The 23,506-nt window shown below is 41.3% G+C and overlaps 1 protein-coding gene across 1 annotated transcript in view; it reads left to right on the top strand.

Annotated features, from left to right (window-relative positions):
* Positions 1-23,506, top strand: part of RUNX2 (RUNX family transcription factor 2) — a 156,950-nt gene that overhangs the window by 66,012 nt on the left and 67,432 nt on the right. Inside the window, 3 exon segments of the mRNA XM_086623880.1 lie at positions 6,806-6,962; positions 12,584-12,625; positions 12,628-12,687. Coding sequence (XP_086480006.1) covers positions 6,806-6,962; positions 12,584-12,625; positions 12,628-12,687 — 259 coding nt within the window.

Below are 23,506 nucleotides of genomic sequence, written 5' to 3'. Positions count from 1 at the left end.
TCTCGGTGCACCCCCCGTCCCGCAGAGGCTGTCTGTATCCCATCCTGCATGCAGTGCCTCCTGTGCCCCCCTCCTCCGGCCTGCAGGGGCTTCTATGTCCCCCCGGCCTGCAGAGGCTTCTGTACCCTTTCCCCCCCCGCCAAGTCTTGCAGGAGTTTCTGTATCCCGTCCCCGTCCTGCAGTGCCTCCTGTGACCCCCCGTCCTGCAATGTCTCACTGGTCCCCCCGACCTGCAATGCCTCCTGTGCCCCCTCTATCCTGCGAAGCGTCCTCGCCCCCCCTCCAGCCACTCCGGTGCCTCTTCTGCACCCCCCGCAGTGCCTCCCATACGCCCCCCCCCCCCCCAGTGGCTCCTGTGCCCCTGCCCTGCAAAGCGTCTTGTGCTCCCCCCGTCCCGGCAGCGTCCCCTGTGCCCCCTCCCCCGCCCCTGTTATGCTTTCTGTGCCCCCCGTAACGCCTGCTCTGCCCCCTCACCCTTGCAGCAGCTCCTGTGCCCCCCCCTTGCAGTGCACCCCTTGCCCTCTCCCGCCCGCCATCCCGGGAGCCATCCCGTTATCTCCATCCCCGCCGGCAGTGCCGGCGTGCCCCCTCCCTCCCCAACTCCTGAGCACCCTGTGCCCCACCAACAGCACCCCCAGAGACATCTCCCACCCCCCTGACCCCTCGCTTGGGCTTTACTTTTTCTTAAATACCCCTACTTTTCCTCCCTGAGGAAGGGGGGATTCACCCATCAGCCGGAGCTCAGAGTGGGGTGCAAAGTGGGTACCCCCCCGCCTCTCCCACTGAGAATCCCAGTGGGCACCCTTGGGGGTGCCCCTGCCTCCCTCCCCGCTCCCGAGGGGTAGACTAAGGAATTTGGGGTGGCTTTGAAGCGTGCTGGGGGGGCTGGGTCCGAGGGCGCTGGGTGTGGGAGAGGTAGGGGCTGAGGCTTTGACCCCCTGCCCCAAAGGCAACCTGGGCTGAGATGGGACTGGGAAGAGGGTGACGGAGCCACTTCGCTCTCCTGGTGGACAAGGAGGAAGTGTCCTGGCCAGAAGTCGCTCTCCCTGGCAGGGCTCAAACATTTAAATGCTAAATCCCGCTCTGCACCAGGGATGCTGCTTTTAATTTCTGTCTACATTCCCATGGCGCGCTAATGAGAGGAAATTTTTTTTTTTAAACTGTAATAATAACAACAATAATTGCCTGCTTTAAAGCAAACTTTTCCTCCTCTAGCAACATTTGAAAGCGTTCCCCCTGGATTTTTCTCTCCCGTGGCCTTAGGTAGGGGAGAGACCGATGGCTTGGTGTCTCAGACCACCTGCCTGAACGGGGCACGCGGTTGGAGCCGGGATGGGGTGGCCCCGCGAGGGGCTCATCTCACTCCCACATCCGCTATGTGAAAAATAACATGCCTGAAAATTGCTCAAAATGTAAACCAGTTTGGAAATTGTGTCGCCCAGCACTTTTCAGAATGTTGCCTTGTTCTTGTGGTTTCCTGATTGCTGGCCGTGTTACCATGACCATTTTATCCGGGAAAAATTGGTTAGAGCGGTTTAAACGAGCTGGACTTTGAAGTAATGGTGATAAAATAAACTCTACTTCGAAAATGTGATAGGGGTGCGGATGAGAGTTGAGTAAGCGCTCTTGCGTGCAGGAGGCAGCCTGGAGAGCCTGGGGTTGCAGAGGAATCCTTTGCACGGGGCCTGCTTGTGTGGGTCACAGTGGTGGAGCTAAGAGAAAACAGGAGAAAATGAGGTGTCTTCTGTTTTCGTGACTCGCGTAGCCCGCAAAGGCTCTCTAGGTGTGGGTCACAGCGGTTCTGATCCACAGGGGTTGTGGGGTAGGGAGGAGGAGCTTTCGGAGGAATTGTGATTATAGTTTAATTGAGCATTAGGATTAAGTTGGTATTATAGTTACTCTTTATAGTAGGGATGCAAGAGCTCTTACGGTATTGTCCTCGCATTGCAGTTTTCATCTGAAATGTCTGAGCTCACTCCTACCTTACAGCAATTCAAAGGATGCAGTCGCCATTGATTAGAAAAGGGAAAGATCTAAACAAAATATTAATTTAGAGTATTATTACCATGAGAATGCTGACGTGATAAAAGGATTAGAGGATTTCCCAATCTTTTTGTGTTCATACATATATATATTTATACATGTCCATGTATTTGGGTCCTGTGTTCGAGTGCTGGCAGGGAGTACAGATATGACCATTTACTGATGCAATCAGGAGAGCGTATTGCCCACTGCACCCTTCAGGTGTGAGTGTGTCTGTGTTTCCGCATGCAGTATGCGATACGTACTTTTTAAGATAGATACGCCCTTATTTACTGGTAAATTAATTTGAAACTCAGCTGATTGATAGTAATTTTGACCATTTAAAAAAAAGTATTTAATTTTTCAAATGTAACTTGTATGCAGCTCTCCAGTGCTTTTCGACCAAAGAAGCTGCATGTATCGGTACCAGCGAAACACTTGACTGTGCTATAACAGAATGGGAATTATCTCTGAAAAAGAAAAAAAAGACAGATTTGGGCTATAGAAATCTCACTGGAACAGTAACTTGAAAGTAAAATAGCTCACAGACACACACTTTTGAAGTTTTAATTGGCATAAATAAGTATGTTGATGATACTGTTTTGAGGGTGTGTTAAGTGTGTCATAATTCTCTCGCAGAGATCTCTAGTTAAAAAGTACTCTGGATATAGCACTGTTTTAATTTAAAAAAAAGATATAATCATATGCAGGAGAGGAAGTATGTTATAAACAGTGCTGGGTTTGATTATCATTTTTTGAAATAATGTTCACTTAGTATTAGATTAGAATTTTAAGTATTAATATTTACACGCACTGGGGAAGGAGTCCCTGTTGAGTGTACTAATATGATGTTAATGCAAACTCGTTTTGTGGGAAGAGTATTAGACATATACCTATTAATATAGCTATAACTGTCTAGTGATATTCCGGCATATAACAAATAGATTTTGTGCATCTGAGTCCAAATCATACTCACTTCTTAATCGTCACAGCCAGAGGTACTTTATTTGAGTAGAGTCATCAGAGTTTGGCCCTCGTTTTATGTGTCTGCCTGGAGGTTTTTTGCTGAGAGTCATAAAGACCCAAACTGCCACGTTATTTGTTATTAGTGGCTTCTGTATGATGCTGATAGTAGCAAAGAGCCTTAGTGGACCTAAGGCAGGGGAAAAAAAAAGACACGTGAAGTCTAAAACCTCTCCCCAGTAGCACCACAGTAGTTAAGGGTCTGTCGCATTTCCACTGCAAACCCCAATTTCAGAGTTTATAACTCAGCGGTTTAAATAGCTTCAAGCTGAAACCTGCTGTATAAATTGTCAGCCCAGATGTATATTTTGAAACAAAAAGTAGTGCAAATCAGTTATTCTGTTTTAAGTTACAGAACATTAAAATATTTTTAATAGTATCAGATGCTCTTCTGGCAGTCTCTGGAAAAGACATTCTCAATACGGAAGATTTTACATTCAGAAGCTGTTTGACTTCAGGGTTTTGCAAGAAAAGTGTTGAGAGTAGATATCAATGTTTGAGAGGAACTATTTAGCATGTACACTAGGTCTTTTTTCGAACAAGCCATTTCACTCTGCTGGAAAGTCTTAGTACCTGCTCTTGTATAGTAGTTTGCTTTGTGCTTAATAACTTCTGTCTTTAGGGTACATGCTTTGGCCAGTTCAAATCCCACTGGACCGAAACTGGGCAAACTGGTTGCCTAACCAGATGAGAATTGTGTTATGCAAAAAATACCTAGTTATTTTCAACTTGTAAGAATAGATTCGGTTTTATTTTCTGGCTTCATCTGACTTGATCTATCTTTTTGAGCTTTAGTTAAAGAAAGCAAAAGCAAAATCTACTTTAAGCACCAAAATGTGTAGGTAGTTTAATATGGAAAATAAAGATTTGAAATATTAGAGATATTTATGTTTGAAGAACAGGTAAAGAACATGCACTGCGGCTACTTTTAATCTTTGATTTTTTACTCGGTCCTTATTTATTTCACAGTGCACTTACAATCCTCTTTCTAAGAATATGTTAAATAATTTTGATTGATACATAGTGTAAAACTACCAAATCGAGGTTTATGCCAACAAGTCTTTCAATATGTAAAGTTCCTTTTTGAAATTCTCAAAACGATGTATATTTCTCCAGGTTGCAAACTTGTTTTGTAAAGCTTTTTTCTAGCCAGTGCTATTACTGTGCCGATACGTGTATTCTGGTATTTCATGGAAAAAAAGTACGAAATTTTGAAAAGAATAAGCATTTTATTCCTGCTGCATTGCAGGGGACCTTTCCCTGTAATAGGACTTTTCTTCTATTAGCTAAAGTTTTTTTTTTTCACCTCTGATTTCAGTATGTCTTTTCCTTCGGTCTCCTCCTCATGAGGAGGAGATGAAGCCGGATGATACTGAATCATCCTGCAGCAAAGAGCCGGTGCAGTTCAGTAATGTGGATGCTGCTCTTGATGAGGCGCGATCAGCCCGGTGACGCTGGCAGTGGCACGTGCAGTTTTAGGCTGATGAAGTCTGAGCTGACAGATTGAACTGAGGTGGAAAGGGTAGGGAGGAAAGAGACAGGGGACGGGGGGGCCTTTTAAGAGGTTTTGCTCCCTCCTGCCCGGGTGTTGCCAGCTGTACCCGTGTTCAGGAGCCTGGGTTGAGACGGAGATGTGATGCCACCGCTCACTCCGTGCTCTGGTAACCTCGAGAGAAGGAGGTGAGCTGAGGCTGCAGTTATTTCACTCCCTCTTCCGAGGCCCCTGGCAGACTCGCACTTCCTCTCTGCTCTCGACTTCTTTGCGTTTCTGGAGTTAATGTGATTTTATTATTATTTTTTTGCTGTTGTTTTGTGAGATGTAAAAAGCATAGGTTGCAACTCCCCTGGATGCTAACGTGCATGACAAGGCTGTCCAGAGATAACGTGGTCTATCACAAACTGGGAAGGGAGTGTTCTATGTTGTCTCAAGCCCCATGCTTTAGAGTCTAAGCCAATATCCATTTATTCAGGATTAGAGTCAGCTCTGTAATCTGTTCAGCAGATTATTATTTATTATTTGATTATTATTTATTATTCCTTACACCTTGCTTTGAAGCCGTCAGACCAGGTTGCTGCCAGACTCAAGGCAGTGGGACCTCAGATCTTATCCGCAACGGTGGTTCCTGTGTTTTTATGTTCAAGGACGTTTGTAGCACTTGAAAGTAAAATTTTTGCTTGCCACAGTAGTTTGTGGCAAAATTCAGTTTTCAGTTTTGGGTGGTATTGCCTGGTATTTTATGGAAGAACAGAAAAGCATCAGGGTAGATTCTTTTTATACAGCATTTCAGCTTTGCTTTCTTCTTTCTCTTCAATATGTCTTTTAAATAAGACGAGCTATAATTTTCAGTAATATAGCCTATTTTAAATATTTTTGTATTTTGTATACCTTTGTCATTAGTTTTTATTGTTTTAGAGAAACATTGTACAGTGCACTGGGCCACATAATGCTCTCCCTGTATATTCGGAATTTCTCATTCTTTCCACTTAATTAATATTACAGGGCAACCTGCAATTATTAGTTTCAGACAGAATTGTTTATGGCAAAGACATTTCAAGCAAGGCTTAAGACAAAATGAATATGTTTCAGGAGACAGAATAAATTACTCTAAATAATATAAAAAGTCATATCTGACCATGTAAACTGGTAAAAACTGCAAGGGGACAGACTTTGTATCTCAAGATATTTTTTTTTTTCCAAGTTTGAGCTCAGCCGTGCAATATTTCTAAATCTTTTTGCCATAAATTTATTTCCAGCAGCAAAAGGAAATTATTCTCTTGATACTTTTGTGGACTTTCTTGCCCCACGTGAAGAAATGTGTGTATTTTCTTCCTAGTAACTTAGTAGTCCCGTTTAACTGTATTTTTACTTTAAAAAGTCACAGTGCGGTAACACTGTAGATGTCCCTGGTGTTTTCAAGTTAGAAGACAGTAGCTGTCTGCTCTGTAGCATTTATCAGATGTTGGAGCACTACAGGACCGCCGAAGCATAAAAGTGAGGCTGTCAGCTAGCTGAAATGTAAGCAGAAATACTTCGGTATCTTCTGTTCACCCATCCTGGAATTTGAGGGAGATATCAACCCTAACCACATGCGACTCTTGCGAGCGCTATGAAAATTTACATGCCTGCAAGGAAACACAGCCTTTGTTTTATATTGCAGCTGAAGAGTTTGAATTCCAGCTATAAAATGCTCCATCGCAGCAGCGTGTTGGGTGGAGAACTTTGTCTGCTAATGCCCCTGGTGCCACTTCAGGGATGGGTGGATGGGGGTTTTATCTCTAGCTTGAAGTCTGAGGAGCTCTGAGGTCAGGGTGATGAGTGCAACCAGCAGAGAAGTAGAAGCAAATCTGGGTGATAAGGCTGCAAATACTAATTTCTAACTTTCCATTTCACATGCATTCTCATGTATCATTTATTTATACGAGCCCTGCCTCATGTTTTCTCGCTGCTCACTGCTTGCTAAGAACAAAGTTGGCCTTCAGGAAGCATTAAGCCATACACTCTGCATCAGGACGCTGAATGTTTCTGAAGAAATGTAAACTCCCTATTAGACTATGAGAAAGGGAGACAATACAGAATATTTCTTTGTTTGATGTGGCACTTTTTTTCTGTGCTCGGCTAATACACGACTCTTCACTGCAGCGGCCTGGAGGAGCTGCCACAGAGCTTCGTAATGAGCATGGCAGCCCACAAAGCTGGGATGGAGACACGCATTTTCAAAGTGTTGCTTCACGAGTTGTGGTTGTCTTCCTGTTTTAACAGGTGGTGGCCTTAGGAGAAGTGCCCGATGGGACAGTGGTCACCGTCATGGCTGGGAATGATGAGAACTACTCTGCAGAGCTGCGAAACGCATCTGCCGTGATGAAGAACCAGGTGGCCAGATTTAATGACTTACGATTTGTGGGCAGAAGTGGAAGAGGTAGGCCACTGCCTTTTATGTGTCCATAATGAAGGAAAAACAATTTCTAGATGTCAAGTTTGCTTTGCAACAAAATACTGATCTGTCTGTAAATAAATGGTCCTCAGCCTTTTGTTTGGAGTGATGAATTCATGTTTTTAGTTGCAAACTTCAGCGCTTGTGCAAACCAAGTTAAGAGTTTCTCTTTCTTGCAAAGTCTTTCTGAGTCCTTACGTCTCTGTATGTTTTTTGAGACATAGGTTTTGAAAAAATGATTCACGGAGTACCTGCTTCCCTATTTTAATCACGCAGCAAAGGTAGAAGGAAGTAGGGGCATTTGTGATCTGAGCTGTGTGGAGTCAGAGAGTGTATCTCAGGCCACGGAAGTGAGAGATTGAGAATTCCCTTTCAGCAGTAGAGCTGCTTCTGAAGTTGTTGTAGAAGACCTGTAATTGAGAGGATTTTGCATATCACATGTCCTATAGGTTATATTCTTTAAGGGCTTACATCTTGCAGGGTTTACAGCTATTGGTGGAAAGCTTTCTAGTGACTTCCCTGCCCTTTACAATCAGACTGCATATGACTTGCAAAAATAAGCTGCACTTTTTTTTCAGTTGACTTTTTGTGTATTGCTGGTAAGCTTAGGCTTGAACTAGATTTAACCTTTAGTTTAAATGACAGGGTAACTTTCAAATTTTAATTTTTTATTAATTGAAGATGTAGAGTGCTGTCATTGTCTTCCAGCTGTTTAGGAGCTTCCTATAATCTGTAAACTGCACTGCACTCATAGAAAGCCTTTGTAATCATTGCAAGTTTGCAAGAATTTATCTTTGAGAGACTTGTAGCTGCTTTCAAATTTCAGGTAATGATTGAAAGGATAGCTAGAAGGAAGCTGGCACTTCAGTTTGTGCTGCAGGAGTCTTCAGAGGGCTTTGTTGTATCCGTCGTCGATTCAACCTACATATTTTTTCCTTTATGTATTTGAAGTAATTATTCATTTCTTTTAAACTAGCTCTGCACAAGGCAAAACAAAGCAATAGATGCTGAACAATTGTGCTGAGAAATTAATAATAAAGCTAATTTTACAGTAACATTCTTTAGAAAGCAGTTGAAATTCATCCTAAGGAAGGAAAAGTTTATTTGTTAAAAAAAAAAGAAGCATATGATAGAGGCCTAGATAGTTTAGATCAGTTGGCACGCTTTTACAAGTGCTTTGTGAAAGTGATTCGATAAGCGTGGTGTACAGTGGCAATTTTTTATTTTACTGACCTGGCCAACAATTCCCTTTATCATTTTACAACTCGAAAAGTATCAACCATAAAGAATAACTTGAAATACAGAATAACTATCATGAAAGTAATGTGATACGAAGTTCATTTCCCTTTTGGATAAGGTGTTACCTTTCTCTTCCATTTGTCTTGCTTTCTTTAAAAAAAACAAAACCAGTCTGCTTTGTTATTCTGCTGATGGATTAGGTTTGAAAGTTCTCTGGCTGCATCACTGCTGCTGCCTTACAGTAAAAAGTTCAGTGATGTATCAGTAGTCCTGAAAAAGAGCTGAAATGTGATGTACTACCTCTGATCTGTGGATTTCATTTGAAACCTATGATATATACTTTTTATTAAAGCATAGGAAATGAAATAGAGGGCCTAAAGCCTCAGTAGATATGGCTACAGATACACACAAACACAAACCTCCTAAAATTTGATTCCAGTGGTTTAATTTCTATTTGTATCTTGCAGACTTGGAATAGACGTTTTCTCTGATCAATCTGGGTAGAATCTATGGAAAAGCAATAGTGTACTTTTCAAACCCTCAACATATTTATTTAAGAGACTTCAAAGAAAAACAAAGGGTGTGCACTGTTTTACTATATTGGCTTTCTGAGTTTTGGCTAGTTTCCCAAATAGCAATTTTTATATTTAAAAAAAAAGGAAAAAAGACAGACTTAACTGCTTGCAGACTTTTCACGCATGGAAGATGAAGAAAGCTTCTTTTGATGAAGTGTAATTATGTCCAAACAGAGCTGACCCCCTCCCCCTATTTCTTATGATCTTAACGGAAGAAAGTAGGGCTTTTCCTTTGAAGCAGCCGGGACTCGGTGGAGGATCTGAAATGCTGCATTCTGCTGCCAGAGGCAGGATGGAGAAATTGGTCCAGACTTGTCTTCCAGACTTAAAAGAGAAGGGGGGGAGAGAGAGAGAGGGAGAGAAGGAGAAAGAGTTATCATTAATGATAGATTTTTAGAACTCCGCTTAAAATAGCAGGGAAAGAAAGCAGTAGTTGCAAACAGAAGTGAGAAAGCTCCTTACGTAGACAAATATCAGTAGATACAGGTCTTGAAGTAGAACAGGAAAAATACAGTAACAAAGAAATCATTTTTCGGTGGCAAGAAACTAATCCACACCTGTTCCTGACTTCAGATTTACATCTTTCTAAACAGCTCGCTCTTTGATCTCTGTATCTCTAAATTTGATTGTGAAGTCTGAATCATCAGCTTACCACTTCACCTCCTCTCCCACGTTTTCTCTTGCTTCCCATGGCTCAATGGAGGAACTTGATTTCTATACATATTAATGTTGCTTGCCTGACAGAAGCTTCACATTCTTGTTTGTATAATTTCTCTTAAACACCTTTTCTGGCTTCATAAGAATAAGTAACTGGGGCGCTTTATGTGAATGCAGAAGTTGTTTGTATGTGGTTTTGAGGCAGTAGCTCACTTTTACAAGCCTGATTCACAGTGCAGAGAAGAAAGAATTCCTGTCTTCAATAAGCAAAGGATCATAACCTTAATTTTGTCGTGTCCTGATACTTTAATCACATTAGCATGTAACTGAAAAAATATGCAACACGCACAAGCTGCTGAGTCTCCTTTCAAGAAAATTTCTGGGGTTTGCCTTGTGCTTCAGCATATGTCCATCTCGTCCTCCTGTGTCAGCTCGGCTCACATGTGTGAATAACAAAGAATGCACAGTTTAGACACACTGAAGCAATAGTGCCAGATGACTGCTTGGCTGGGGAATTTAATAAAGGCAAAGTACAATTAGTCTTTAGCCTCTAAAAGTGAATAGTTGAAATGACTAAGGGCAGTAAGGAAAGGTGATAAAAAGTGCATTAAAGGATTTCGTAGCTGAGGAGGGATATCTGGGGAAGGCATAAATATCACTGAAACAGGGGACCTTAAAAATTTATTTTGTTCTTAATCCTGTAATATGTAAATCATCTCTTGAAAGCTCTGGAACCTGAGTGCGCTGGCAGGGCCGCGCAGCTCCCCGTGATGAAGTGATGTGTTGTTTACTGAGTGCGAGGGGGCTCCGTCAATTCATTAATGTTTTGATTTGTTAGAATACCAAGTAGGGGACAAAAACAGTTTCCGTTTCAAATTAGATGCTTACCCTTTCAGCTTAGGCTGGCTGAGAGGTGATAATTTAGAAGTGCTCACAGGCGAGGTCAAAATGCAGATACGTGAAGAAGCGCATGTTTTCTGGCCACTGTATCCTGTTGAGATACATTTAGTGTAGAAATCATGCAGAAGTGATTTTACAGGGTCTTAGAAACAGCATATTTTGTCAGATTAATTTTCAGTTGTGATGATAGACTTTTAGATTGATTTGGCATATAAATAAAACGGTAGCATTGGAAGGCCAAATTCTTCACTCAAAGGTATATGGAAAATCCCTTTAGTATCTTTGTTACCATAATATTCTACTGATTTTATATAGGTATCTGTGATCTGAATGTTATCATCATACGATATAGTTGTCAGAAGTTTTTGGCATGATAAGCTGGCACCAAAGGAGGCCGTGAACCTGTCCCTGGCAAATTATATATATCCAAGTACCAGGCTGAATTCCTACTTGGAGAGGGATAAAAGGCACAGACACTTTTCAGCCCTAAAGAAGCAGGCATGGAGGCACTGTGTGCTTCATTAGGGCTGTTGCTGTACATCTGAAGGCTGCCTATGCACACGCTGTGCACTGGCGGGACACCCGGGTTACCTCTGGGGACGGTGGATGGCAGGACTGGACAAAGACTGTATGTCTTACATACACCTAACCATTCTCAAATTCAAAGATTTGAGAAATAATCCATTTCCCAATGAAACTCGGGAAAGCCACCTTTAGCTGTGCATCTCCACTTGGGCAGAATTCAGCCTCCTGAGATTTTTGCACCTTTGCCAACGTCTTGACCTCCCCTCTAACCTGCATCTTTCAGAGAGGTGGGCACAGCTGGAGAGTAGCTACACCTGGAAAACCATTTCACTCTAAATGACAGTTATATTTCCATAAAAAAAAAAAAAAAATCCATGTCACATACTAGTTCTTGAAAAATATAGGACAGTTTGAAGTTGCACTCCTGATAATAAATGATGCGTGTCCCAGACAGGTTTGGAGAATAGATGACTTGGACCAGAAAAAAAGACCAATTACTAGATTTGACAGCCAAAGCTCTGTTCTATATTATGCTTTATATATAAGCTGTTCTATATTAGGCTCGAAAAAAACGCATTAAGTTTGCGCTGTTACATACCGTTTAAGATTTTTGTCTTGACTGAATGCCTTCAGAGTTTAGCAAGAGGAAGAGCCCTAGCAACAAAAATGCACGTATACACACAGGGAGAGGGGTGAGGGGAGGAAAAAGAGAGTTTTCAGTGTCTGGTAAAGTAGCAGCTTAAATGAGCGTGAAGGCCGAAGATTGCTGTTTTATTGAGTCACTGTTGTACGCCCACCTTTTCCTGTCTTGAAACAGTTTTCAGTTTTGACTATCTGACATGACTAACCGTCGCATATCTAACAGATTACAACTGTCAGTGAGTCTCCCGAACGGGGGGCCAGCGCCGTGTGAGAATGTGCGCTCAGACGCAGGCAGCTCCCTTTATTTATTTCTCTTTAACGTTTTCATTCAGCTGAAGGGCTGCGGATGATCTTGTGCAATCTCTGAGTGAATTCTGGCTTTGAAAATTAAAAAACAAAACAAAACAAAACCTACCCAGGCTTACGATAGCGACGTGCTTGCACACAGCAGTTTCTCACCCTCGCGGGAAAGTTGGAGGCTTTCTTAGTGTTTCATAGATGGAATATATGTAGGGGGAAAAAATGTGTTCCAGTAATAATGATATCATCATATTACCCCTGGCGTATGAAGGACAGGAGACACTGATTCCCTGTTAAAATAACTCCCGAGAGGAAAATATATTCTTTCCTCATCTTATTGTAGTCAAGTCAAACAAATGAAATGATAAAACTGTGTGAAGTAAATAACATGTGGCCACATTCTGCTCTCTGTCACACAGCTGCAAAACTGGAGTAAATTTTAAAATGATCTGACTTGCTTTGGATTTACACCACTTTCAATACAGCAAAGAATTTGGCGTGTCCTCAGCAGTGAATCACTTTTGTTCTGTCATTGTATGATGACCCATTATTAAATAAGAAACATTTAGATTGTCAACACATGGACATATTCTTGACATAGAGTAAAACTGAAGGGGAGGAAAACTCCTATGGTCAGTTATGTTTTAATTTTCACGATTGTGGTAACGACAGGGAATAATTTTAAACGTCTCTGATTCTTTACTGAACATGCATGTGACTGTTTTCATGTTGTAATCACTCATTCCTGTTGTTTTTTTCCCTTTGTAGGGAAGAGCTTTACTTTGACAATAACTGTCCTAACAAATCCCCCCAAGTCGCTACATACCACAGAGCCATAAAGGTTACAGTGGATGGGCCAAGGGAGCCAAGAAGTGAGTATATTCTTATTTTTGCACTTATGCCTGCTTAATTTTGTTTAACAGAGACCCGTAAATGAAATATATTTCTTTGTCAAACCCTGGTTCTTGCTCAGCAAAATATGTAAACGCATGCTTAATTTGGAGTCTATTGGACCACACACATACTCGCATTAAACACACACTTAAGTGCTTGGCTGAATTTGGGCAATCACGAACCTGATTCTCATTCACATCAAGGTCTTGATACATTATCTGCCAGTATAAATGAGAACTAAACCCACTGGATTTATATAATCTGATTCAGGCATAATAGATACAATCCTGCAACACGCTGAATTCCCTAAACTCCTGTAAGCTTCCAACTGAAGATGTTTAGGACGAAATAGGAGACAGATCTTTCAGGATCAGTCCTAGTGCAGAGAGAAAATATATAATATAGTGCCTTTTTGTTTGTCCTTAAATTCTTTTGCCATCAGATAATTAATGCACCTGGTTAATCTCATCATACCTGAAATTGGTTTGCAGCTATGGACTTATCATAGACCCCTGGGGGCCAAAGAAAGATAAAAACTAGTATATCAACAGCATGGTCTTTGTTTCTTATTTGTGAACAGAAAGTTTATTTTATTTAAATATAGTCTAGCAGATTTTCTCTCAGCACATCTATTTCATAGCAGTGCACTTTCCTAACAGTATTACTAAGAATCTGTTTGCAATGATCACTGGCTATATTTTATGACGATTGTGATTTGTCATGTTCTAGCATTTTTATGGGTAGCACTTATTTTTAGATACAGTCAAGTCTGGTTAATCCATCACGATTTACATGGCTGTCTCTCTGTCTAGCACATCTAGCTGGTAACCAGTCTCACATCATATGGGTATCACTGCTGAGCCAGTTCTGGAGTTTTTTCTTGATCTAACTAGAACGATTCTTTCTAAATTGATTGGGTTAATCAAGTATAGCTGTATTTAAATTACATTTAGAGATTAAGAATTATTTGATGAATAACCACATTAAAAAAATGGAAGCATCTCAAGTAATTATTTTGCCTTTGATCTCCACATTCAAATGAGACCTTTAAGGAGTTTTCTTGGAGTTTTATTTAAAATACCACAAAGATAGAAGAAGTAAAGACATAGGCAGAATTCATGCAGTTAAGTGTTTCTCGTGCTAATACATGCTGCGGTGTCACCTCCTCATACACTGAGAGATGGGAACTGAAATGCCTTCTGTAAGAACTGTCCAGGCTGTAGAGTTTCACCTTGAATAACAGATCAGAAAACACAAGTAGCTATGAATAAACTTCATTACGTAGATACTTGCACTTCTACTTGCTCGCAGCTGAGGTGTCCGTCTGTCACAGCGAGGGGACTTTTGTTCTGTCTTCCTCCCGAGCTGAATCAGTTCCCATTTTTCAATTTTCACCTGCGACTGGTGCTCTATGTAGCTTACTTGAAAACGCTGGGCAAATTGCATTTATGGAGTAAAAACTAGGGAGTAAGTTACATATAATTTAGCCATTCCTAGTTGGAGGCTGCTTCCATGTATGTATTGAGGCATTCACAAAAAAAAGAAATCTCCCAGGAAAGGACACAGCTACTGTGAAAGAGCAGAGCGGTTTGAAAATGATGCGGAGAATAGTGTGGACTAACCTGTGTAGCACAGAAAGGGAATCTGCTTGCATTGGTACTAACCATTTTGGTGATCAGTGGATTAAAAGTGAAGCTGTGTTCATATAAATAAAGAAGATTTCCAAGTTCTGCTGAAGTTTTTCAGTTTAGACCTGAAAGGCCTCTGAACGTGATACCTGTCAGCTGCTTTCATTGAATAGCTGAACCTAAGAACACGCACTGACTTAGTTCTTATAGCCTAGATGCAGTTATTTTGTCTGTCTTCATCTTTTTTTGTTTGTTTGTTTTAAAGAAAGCCAAGCTTGAGCTTGAATGTCCATTTGAATTTTAATATTTTGTCTAAACACTTAGGGAAGCTCTGTTCCGGGGTCAATTTGGTTCTGCAAGTTCTATTATTGCAGGCTGATACTTTCAAGGCTATGACACCTCCAGAATGACTAGTTATTAAATTTGAATTTCCAGGGAAAGAGTAGCTCCAGTGAGATGTGAGGGTTTCACTGAAGTTCTGCTTCCTTCTGAGAGCTCCTGCACTCATGTAGATTTATTATTGTTTGGTAGCAATCGTTCAAGAAGTATATCTGGCATTTACATTGCATGAGGAAAATTAGGTGGTTGGGGGCAATAATGAATTCAAGTCAATGAGCAGCTCTGATAGCAAATGTGTTTTTTGTAACAAATTATGTATCGGTAAATAGTGCCCCTCTCTGCCAGGATTTGTATTTCACTTCAACATCTCGAGGATGTTATCCTAGTTTTCCTCTCTCTGGCAGCTCAATCAGAGCTGTCACATCACAAACAACTTTTTTCTTAATATACACATCTGGCATTGGCAGTTGGACCAACTTCATAAGAGCACATGATCATCATTCATTACAAGATTAAAAAGTACCCCATGGCATCATTGATGTTTTTTAACTTTGATCTTTTGCAGTTGTGATTCATCTCAGTTATAAAACTTCCCTTTAAAGGAACACAACCGATGACTTATTAGAACCTTCATTCTAAGTAGCGTAAACATAAAATTATGCACATCTTTACAAAATGTCATTTACTTTGTTGCCAGCTTATCATTTTAAGACATGACATCATGCTTTAGATCGTGAATTTGTAAGGCTTGTTTATAGGCAAGGCACTCTGACCTTCCGTTGGCAAGTTGACTCGAGCGAACGAATGCTGTGTGCTTTCCAGCAGCAGTAGGAGCAGCAGCAATACCACGACAGATATCACAATCATTTAGAGCCTGACTTTAAGAGTGCTGAACAGTCATGGCATGCAGTGACTCCAGTTGGTGTTTGGGATGCTCAGCACTTCAGAAAGTCAAGTTATTAAACGTAGGTGCCATTTAGTATTAAACATATGCTTGTAGAAGCTTGCTGCCTTGCCTCTTTGTTGCTATTTTAAAATATTTTAACACAGACGGTGATGTCAGGTTGCTCTGTTAGGAAAACCTGCCCATTTCTATATGAGCAAAGGTCTTCTGATGATTTTTCCTTGGAAAAGATTTATTTATTTTTAATTACCTATTTCAGTCTATCTATATTACCATCCAGGGCCATCTACTGTGTTGCACGGTGTTTGTGCTGGATTGAGACAGCGCATTGCACTGAGTGAGGGAGTCAGAAATGGGGTTGTATAAGATCTTTGAGAATCATTGGGAAATCCTGCAGATATTTTTCTCTTCTCATATCCAGGATAAAACCTCTGCCATATGCACATCTTAGCCAGCAGAGCTGCCTTCCAGCTGGGAGAGCTGAAAGAAGTTTTCCGGAGAAATAAGTTGTTATGAGGTCATAACTGACCGACAGATAGTAAGATATCACTGTAAAGGAATTAAAAGAAAGAAAGAAAGAAACAAACAAACAAAAAACTCCAAACCTTTACCTAAGCCCCCCTTTAATGCCTTTGCCTTATGTCGTTACAAATACAGAATTAATGATTTGCCTTTCCATAGCAGGACCTGTAGAATAAGACACATGTCCTTTCTGGCTACTTTTGATAGAAACCCACTCAGGAGGGAAATCATGAGGAAGGAGGGAGGAAAAGTCTATGTATTTTCATTTTGCCTGGCTTCCAAAGACTTTAGTTCATCTCTAACTAAAGGTAATCTCCAAAGTCACTGACCACAATTTTCTTTATCAGCTTGAATGGAAAAGTGGTTCTGAGCTTTGAATTGAAGCATTTAGGTAGGAGAAAACTGCTGTGTTCATTCAGCTCCTGAATATTTCTCTGCCGCCGCAGCTTGCAAGGTGCACACGTGATGAAAGGTATGAGCAAACATCACCTTTTTGTCTGTGCACGCTGCAGAAGCCAGTGAAAGCCAGCGAAGAGGTTCTGCTCAGCCTTTGTATTAACTGCTTCGCCAACCCGGCTTATAAAACGCAGATAAGTGATTGAGATTTTTGAGATTCCTCGACTTAAAACCATAACAGTTTTTCGGAAGTTCTCCCTCTTTTCTTTCAAAGGCAGAGGGTGGAGGGATAAGTCTGGGGCTAGTGGAATGTGCTTTGGAGTAGAACAGCTTTAAATCTTTCAGGTTTTATTTTTTGTTATATTTTTTTTCTTTTCTTTTTTTTTTCTCTTTTTTTGTTGACTGCCTGTCAGGAGCTGGGCTGGTGGCCAAGCAGGAAATGACACATCGAGAGGCATTTGTGTTGTGCAACATTTTGTGGAACTGATGCAAGGATACATTGTCTGTTTACGCATTCCTCTGCTAACAGCCTGCATGGCAGTAATTTTATTCAGGGACACATGGCATGCTACAGCAAGGAGCTAGATCCTTAACATCTCTTTATGCAGAATTACCACAGCAGTTAAAACACGCTGTGTGTCCTCCCCGTTTAGAATATTCTCTGGCTTGCCTTCAAAACCACTCTACCAGCCCCTTCCTTCCCAAGAATATATTGATTTGACTGTGAGGGGTTTTTTGCACTACGGTAAATCGAGGTGCAAGAAAAGAGAGTTTGCAGAACAAGAGGAAATTTTACAGGCAGGTCCTACTTTGTGCATCTACCTCAGACTGTAAATGCAGCGTCGCGGGTTTTTCGAGCGATGCCTTGCAGACGCTGAACGGGGAAGTTTGCATCTGCACGCGTTTTGGCCCAGGGAGGAGGTTTTTAATTAAAGTCGATGCCAAATACCCTGAGATACGATGAACGAGTCCTGGGTTTTCATCCAAACCAAAGTTAGAAAATCTGTGACTTGTGCTGGTGTCTTTCAGAGTGACAAATCTCTGCTGAGATCGGCTGGGTTATTCCGGATTTCTCCCAGTGTAAGTGGGAGCAGAGGAAGGCAGAGTGGGCGGTCTGATGGTTTGCAAGATGCTCTAAATGGCTTTGTAAAGCTTAATGTTTGTGTTATAATGCTTCTTTGTAAGAAATGAGGCAAAATGTGATTATACAGTCAAACAAATGTTCAGCGTGGCTCTGCTATGGGGTTTAGGTTTTTTTGTGACTATCGTTAGCATATTTGAGCATGACCACAGTCCACTTACAGGCTGGGACCTGATCTCCTGTGCTCAGGTCCCCAGTAAGGAGTTGTAATGTTTCTGATTTCGGTAATACACCACCAGGTCCTTTTCCCGGTGTAAAATGTAAGACATCATAGTTTCACTCACTCATCGTTCGCTGCTTGTTGATTTTTTGCAAATGTGTAATATCACAAAACCATACTAGTTGGGGACTGGAGCTCCTGGGCGTTCCCAGAGGCTGTAAGAAACTGGTGGGACAAGGAACAAGTGTTCCTTGTCAAAGGTGGCAGACATTATATATGCCAGTGGTTTAGGTTTACATTTGAGATGGGTGTATAACCCACAGAGCAGGGCTTCTTACAACTACCTGGACCATGATGCACGCCTCTGGAACAAGGTGACCAGGAGGCTGTCGGAGTTGATGGCTGCATCCTAAGGACCAGTCAGTTGTCTTTTTTTTTCTACTCTAGCTAGTGAATGAAAACTCATGTTTGAGGAACAGACTATGAGAGTAAAAATGATTTCTTTCCCAGTAATCATAACTTTTATCTGCTGGTGTAGTGCATAGTGTAAGATGAAAGTGAAACCTGCTTAGTTCACTCATGGCTTGAATTCATATGCTGCAGTTCTGTAATCTCAGTGACTATGTGACACTGGCTGGCTCTCTCTGTAGAAGGATATTGCTGACCAGGGAGATGGCAGAGTGACCATATATTCACTGTTACAGTGAGAGGGAAAAGGCCTTGAGAAGATTATGTAAAACAAATGGGCAAGCCTGCACGTAAAACCATCCCCTAACATGTCCTCATCAATAGTAATGCCGTCTCGTTTTGTATTTGTCAACAAAACAGATTGTTTCCATCCCATTGTAGAGGGAACGCTGCTTCCAAACAGTCTATTCCTAGTATGTTTGGCATGTAAGATGACCATCACAGTGTTTTTTGATATTGCTGCTATTGCTGTTTGTATTGAAAATACCTTTCCAAGCCACAAATAAATCAATGGCCTCTCTGCATAGTTGTGCAGAGTTGTATTCGTACGATACGAGAGTTTTGCCCTGAATAGCTTGCAGTCGCCATTAAAAATGCAGATGGGAAATAGGGTTATAACTAAACAAATGAAGTCAACGGTGGAAGTGAGTTAATTCTGTATCTCCATAGGGCACGACTACAAGGCAAGGAGAAGTGAAAGCCATTTTATAAATCTGTGACTCTATTCCATGTAGGTACTGTGGAGGAAGATGGTTACAAAAACAGACATTGCAATAGCTTTTCCCAGACTGTTTTGTTCCATGCTTTCCTCCCAAGAGAACTCTTTCACATCTTCACTTTTGAAATGCATTTAGCTTGTTGCTACTAATACTAGCTTTTTTTTCTCATGCTTCAGTGTAACACCTCTTATACCTCTCCTCCACTTGCCAAAGTGGGTTGGGAAGTAGGGAACAGGGCTAATATGTTTCGGAGTTGCAGCATCAGAGTAGTGTAAGTAGAGTACTTATGTAGTTCTTCCTTGCTGGCAATCCTCAATTTCTTTATAATGTTTTTATAAAATTTATTTTTATTCTCCATATAAACTTCATTCTCCACTGAAACATGGTCGTCCCAGACGTGAAACACAGATGCTGATTTAACCAGACAAGGAATGCAGAAGAGGAAATGAGGAAGAATATCATACTTAATTGAAACTTCAGGGGAAGAAACTTAGTAATGATCTCATGCTGCAGTATGTTTGGGACACCGGAAACCTTATTCTTATGAAGAACTGAGTTCCTTAATGTGTGCGTCTCCCCAGATCCTCTGTTACATATTTTATCTACAGTAGACCAGTTTACTCAGCGCAATAGTGGTTCACTGACGACTGAGGCTGTCTTTCAGCTCTCCAAAAACATGGCATGTGGGGTAGGTTTCCTCTGAAGTGAATGAAGAGGCACGGGCAGTTGCAGAGAGTGATTCGTCCCACCTATCTTAATGCCAATTTTAGAATGCAATTAACTGCCCTGTAGAACTGTCCATCCCTTTCCATTGATTATAAATGGAGGCTAGATGACCAGCCTAGACCAGGCACCCTGTTTTGAGACGGCTGAAATCAGATGAGATTATGAGATATTGTAGTCCAAAGGTGTGCCTAATTACTGCTGTGAAATTCAGGCAACCTGAGTTAGCTCTAAAGCAGATAGCTCACCTAGTGGCAGCAGTACAGGCCCAGACGACACGGAGCTCAGCACAGGATAACCAGCTGCTCACCCAGCTTCTTGGGTGGGTTGCCTTGTCTTTGGCTGGACTGTGAACAGTCCATGCTACATTTCTGACAGTGTAAGGAATTGTGTAAAGCTGACTTCGAAGTGTCTGTACAGCTGCCGTAATGAATGTAATACGCACGTGCTCTCTACTAAGGCGTCATTATCACCTCTTGCAGGATTTCGGTAGTCAAGTACTGCTCAGGTCCTACTCAGCTTGGCTTGTGTGAACCGTTGAGATTCAAACTTCGGTTATTTAGCTGTAGGCATAGTACTCAATAAGATTCTCACACTAATATTTCAGCTGCATAAGAAACAATATAAAGGTGATAATACACTTTATAGGTGTTACCTAAAGGTGAAGAATATTGGGGGACACATTTAAAGATTTTTTTAACACTGGGAAATACTCCATGTTCCCAATGTTCCTGCTTCACATCAGAACATATTAATTGTTCCTTCCTTATCCAAACTTAACATGCTGCCCGTTCTCCTTTGGTTCTGAGATGTAATCTTTCCCACAGCACAGGAAGGCAAACCCTTTTACCTGATTATTGCTGGCATAAATGCTTGTTGCTTCCATCACTCTTCAAACTCTCGTACTTGCATTTTGTGAACTTTACTCCCACTTCATAATACTCTGCTTCTTTAGCAGCCCTGCTAATTTACATTCAGGATGCCAAACAGGCATTAAGCAGGGTGCTTACAAGTGTAGAATCTGCTTCCTGTCTGTAATCCATGTGAGTAATGCCAATTAGTTGTCTGCTTCCTTAAGTCTTCGTACGCTTTCTCATTCTTGCATTCCCGCAGTAGCAGGCATGGTCTTATATGTCACGTGCAGTCAGAGAGGCACTTGGCGAGTTTTGTTTCATTGATCTTAGAGCTCAACAGGAAAATTATCACCCCCACAAGCACCCCAGAAGTGTGCTGTGGAAGAAGTGGATAAGTCCAGTAGTTTCATTTGTAGTTTAATTTGCTAGAAATGAGATTTCTAGCTTGTTACATGTATTGCTTCACACGTCGTGAGTCAGGTAGACAATATATACAACAGTTTCATATTGGTGCAGCATCTTCTTGGAAAGGAGTAGGCATTTGCAGGCACTGGTGTAGTACCAGGTATATGTTTGTTTACGTATGGTAAACCCTTGATTAGATTTGCAAAAGAAGCTCAATTTTACCTGGTTGTATTTAAAGGGATCAGAAATCCAGAGGTTACCTGTCCAAAAAAGGATGGTGCTCACAATTATTGTTTTGTATTTTGAACATTCAGATGTGTGTTGCTCAGTAGTATAGAAACTGGAAAAGATTAGAGACTTGGAAATGCAATACACAGTTGCTGTGTGGTACAAACCACTGGTTAGGAGTACAGAGGGTATTATACATGGAATACTTTTTTTTTTTTTTTGCATGGTACATGCATTATCAAGGACCTAGATTCAGATTCTTAGACAACAATATGCTTCGATTAATTCAATTTATCTGGTGAATTTATCAGGCACTGTAGACATATGAAGTGCAATAGAGTTGGTTTCAGGTTTCTAGGATACTGATTAAACTAAGAATAATTTGATTTTTCATTCCTTGAGTATCTTATTGCCATAAACTCTGGATTTGTAGAACATACATTTGCTTTCAAACTGGAGACTCTGGCTTTGATGATCTGGGCTATGGTCCGCTCCCACTTTTGGTACTTTTCGATGTCTTTGAACAATTGTTTGTAACCAATGCTATGATAAAATTACCACCTCTGTAGACAGAAGTGTTGACTACAGGCGAGGGCTCAGCGATAGAGCTGTGAATGTAAATTATTCAGTGTTTTTAATTCCATCAGCTAAGCAGTCAAAATGAAAATCCTTTTTGTAAAGGGCATATGCATAAATGTTTCAGAGATGCAGGGTGGATTGACCTCCTTAACTGTAGTTGCCTAAAAGCTAAATATGGTGTCTCAGCGAGTCATCTCTGGCCCATTGCGGTCGAGAGATATATGTATGTGTATATCCACCCTAAGTATCTACAAACGTGAGCGTGCAGATCTCTGGAGGTGAGTGGGCGGTAGAGCAGCGTGGACCACAGTGCCAATGCTCAGTGCCTTGCAGATACCTGCATGGGCTTTAAACAAGCTTCCTGGCTTACTGGCAACTGCAAGGCAGCACACGGCTTTGAAATGCTTCTTTGTACTCCTTTTTATAGTTCTTTAAACCTTTAAAGGAAACTTTAGCACCTGCTTTTTCAAAAGCCACAATGAAGGGCTGCTCTGTGAAGTTTGTCACAATTTAGGATGTTGGTGACCCCTCTTTGTTAGAGATATGTAGCCAGTATGTGATCTTTATGTTTCCTCCTCCGTGCAAGGCTTAGTTGAAACTCTCAGGAACTCAGTGCAGAAATGTCCATCCTGGTTTAAAATGTCTTTCTCTGTGCTGATGTGCTTGTTGCTGTTCCTCTCGCAAAGGCTGCGGCCCCTACAGCTCGGCAATAGTCTTCCTTTTATATGTGATCCTTATGAACTTCAAGGCAAAGGTCAGACAGTTTAATTAGCTTTATCTTTTGCATTGGAAGAGTGAGCCCAGGATATATCTGTTAGTGCCTTGAAGAGGTCTCATGCAGCAGTATTCATTGCCTGCGGTATGACACAGTCATAAGCATCCTGAGAATTAGGACAGCAGAATTACAGCGCATGAGGGATACTCAGCCTTAGTAGTTAGGTGAGGATTTGTGCTTTGCATGTATATAGACGTACGTTATTAGTTTCAGGTCTTCTTGATGTTTGCTATTTCTGAAAGATGGCAGCGAAAGAGAAACCTGACAGCAGCTGGCTTGTACAGGTTTGTCTTTATTATAGACACGCGGAAGAGACTAGTAGGACTTGGTGCTCGCAAAATCCACATAACAGTGACTGTTCCTTAGACCCAGCTCAAGGATGAAGGAAGCTCTCTGGGAGGCGTGTTTACTGCTGTGTGGGATGCAAAGTGAACACCTCACTACCTGTATAAGCTGTGCAACATTAGGGAATTGAAATGAGAACTATTTTTCTCTGGTGACTTAGTGTAAAAGAGAATAAACAGCAGATTTAAGGTATGTAACAAGGAAATACTTACATATCAGATAAATAATAACTTGTTGACATAAAAGAAATAGATCTTTTTTGATTAGAGGGCACATACCTCTAGCTCTAAGTCTTACTTTATATATATACTGCAGAGAAAAACTAGAGTAGGAAAAGTCCATGTCTTAGCACTCAGAATTGGGACATGCCAGATTGCAGTTATCAGTGCAGCTTTATTCGTGCCTGTTGTGTGTGTGACAAAACGGTCCTTCACTGTAAGAGCATGTGCTGGTTTATCCATAGGACAGCTTTTATTTTTTAGTGATCTAACAATATATAGTGCTTCAAAGTGCTGCTCTCAGATTGAGTTAGTAGTGAACGGTCTGTGCTTCTGAAGAATAAATCTGAAGGCCTCATATCACGCACTGGGAAAAGTATGAACACACAGTGA

Source organism: Tauraco erythrolophus, chromosome 2 (assembly GCF_009769465.1).
Source record: "Tauraco erythrolophus isolate bTauEry1 chromosome 2, bTauEry1.pri, whole genome shotgun sequence".
Lineage (NCBI taxonomy): Eukaryota > Metazoa > Chordata > Aves > Musophagiformes > Musophagidae > Tauraco > Tauraco erythrolophus.
This window is presented reverse-complemented; position numbering and strand designations above follow the sequence as displayed.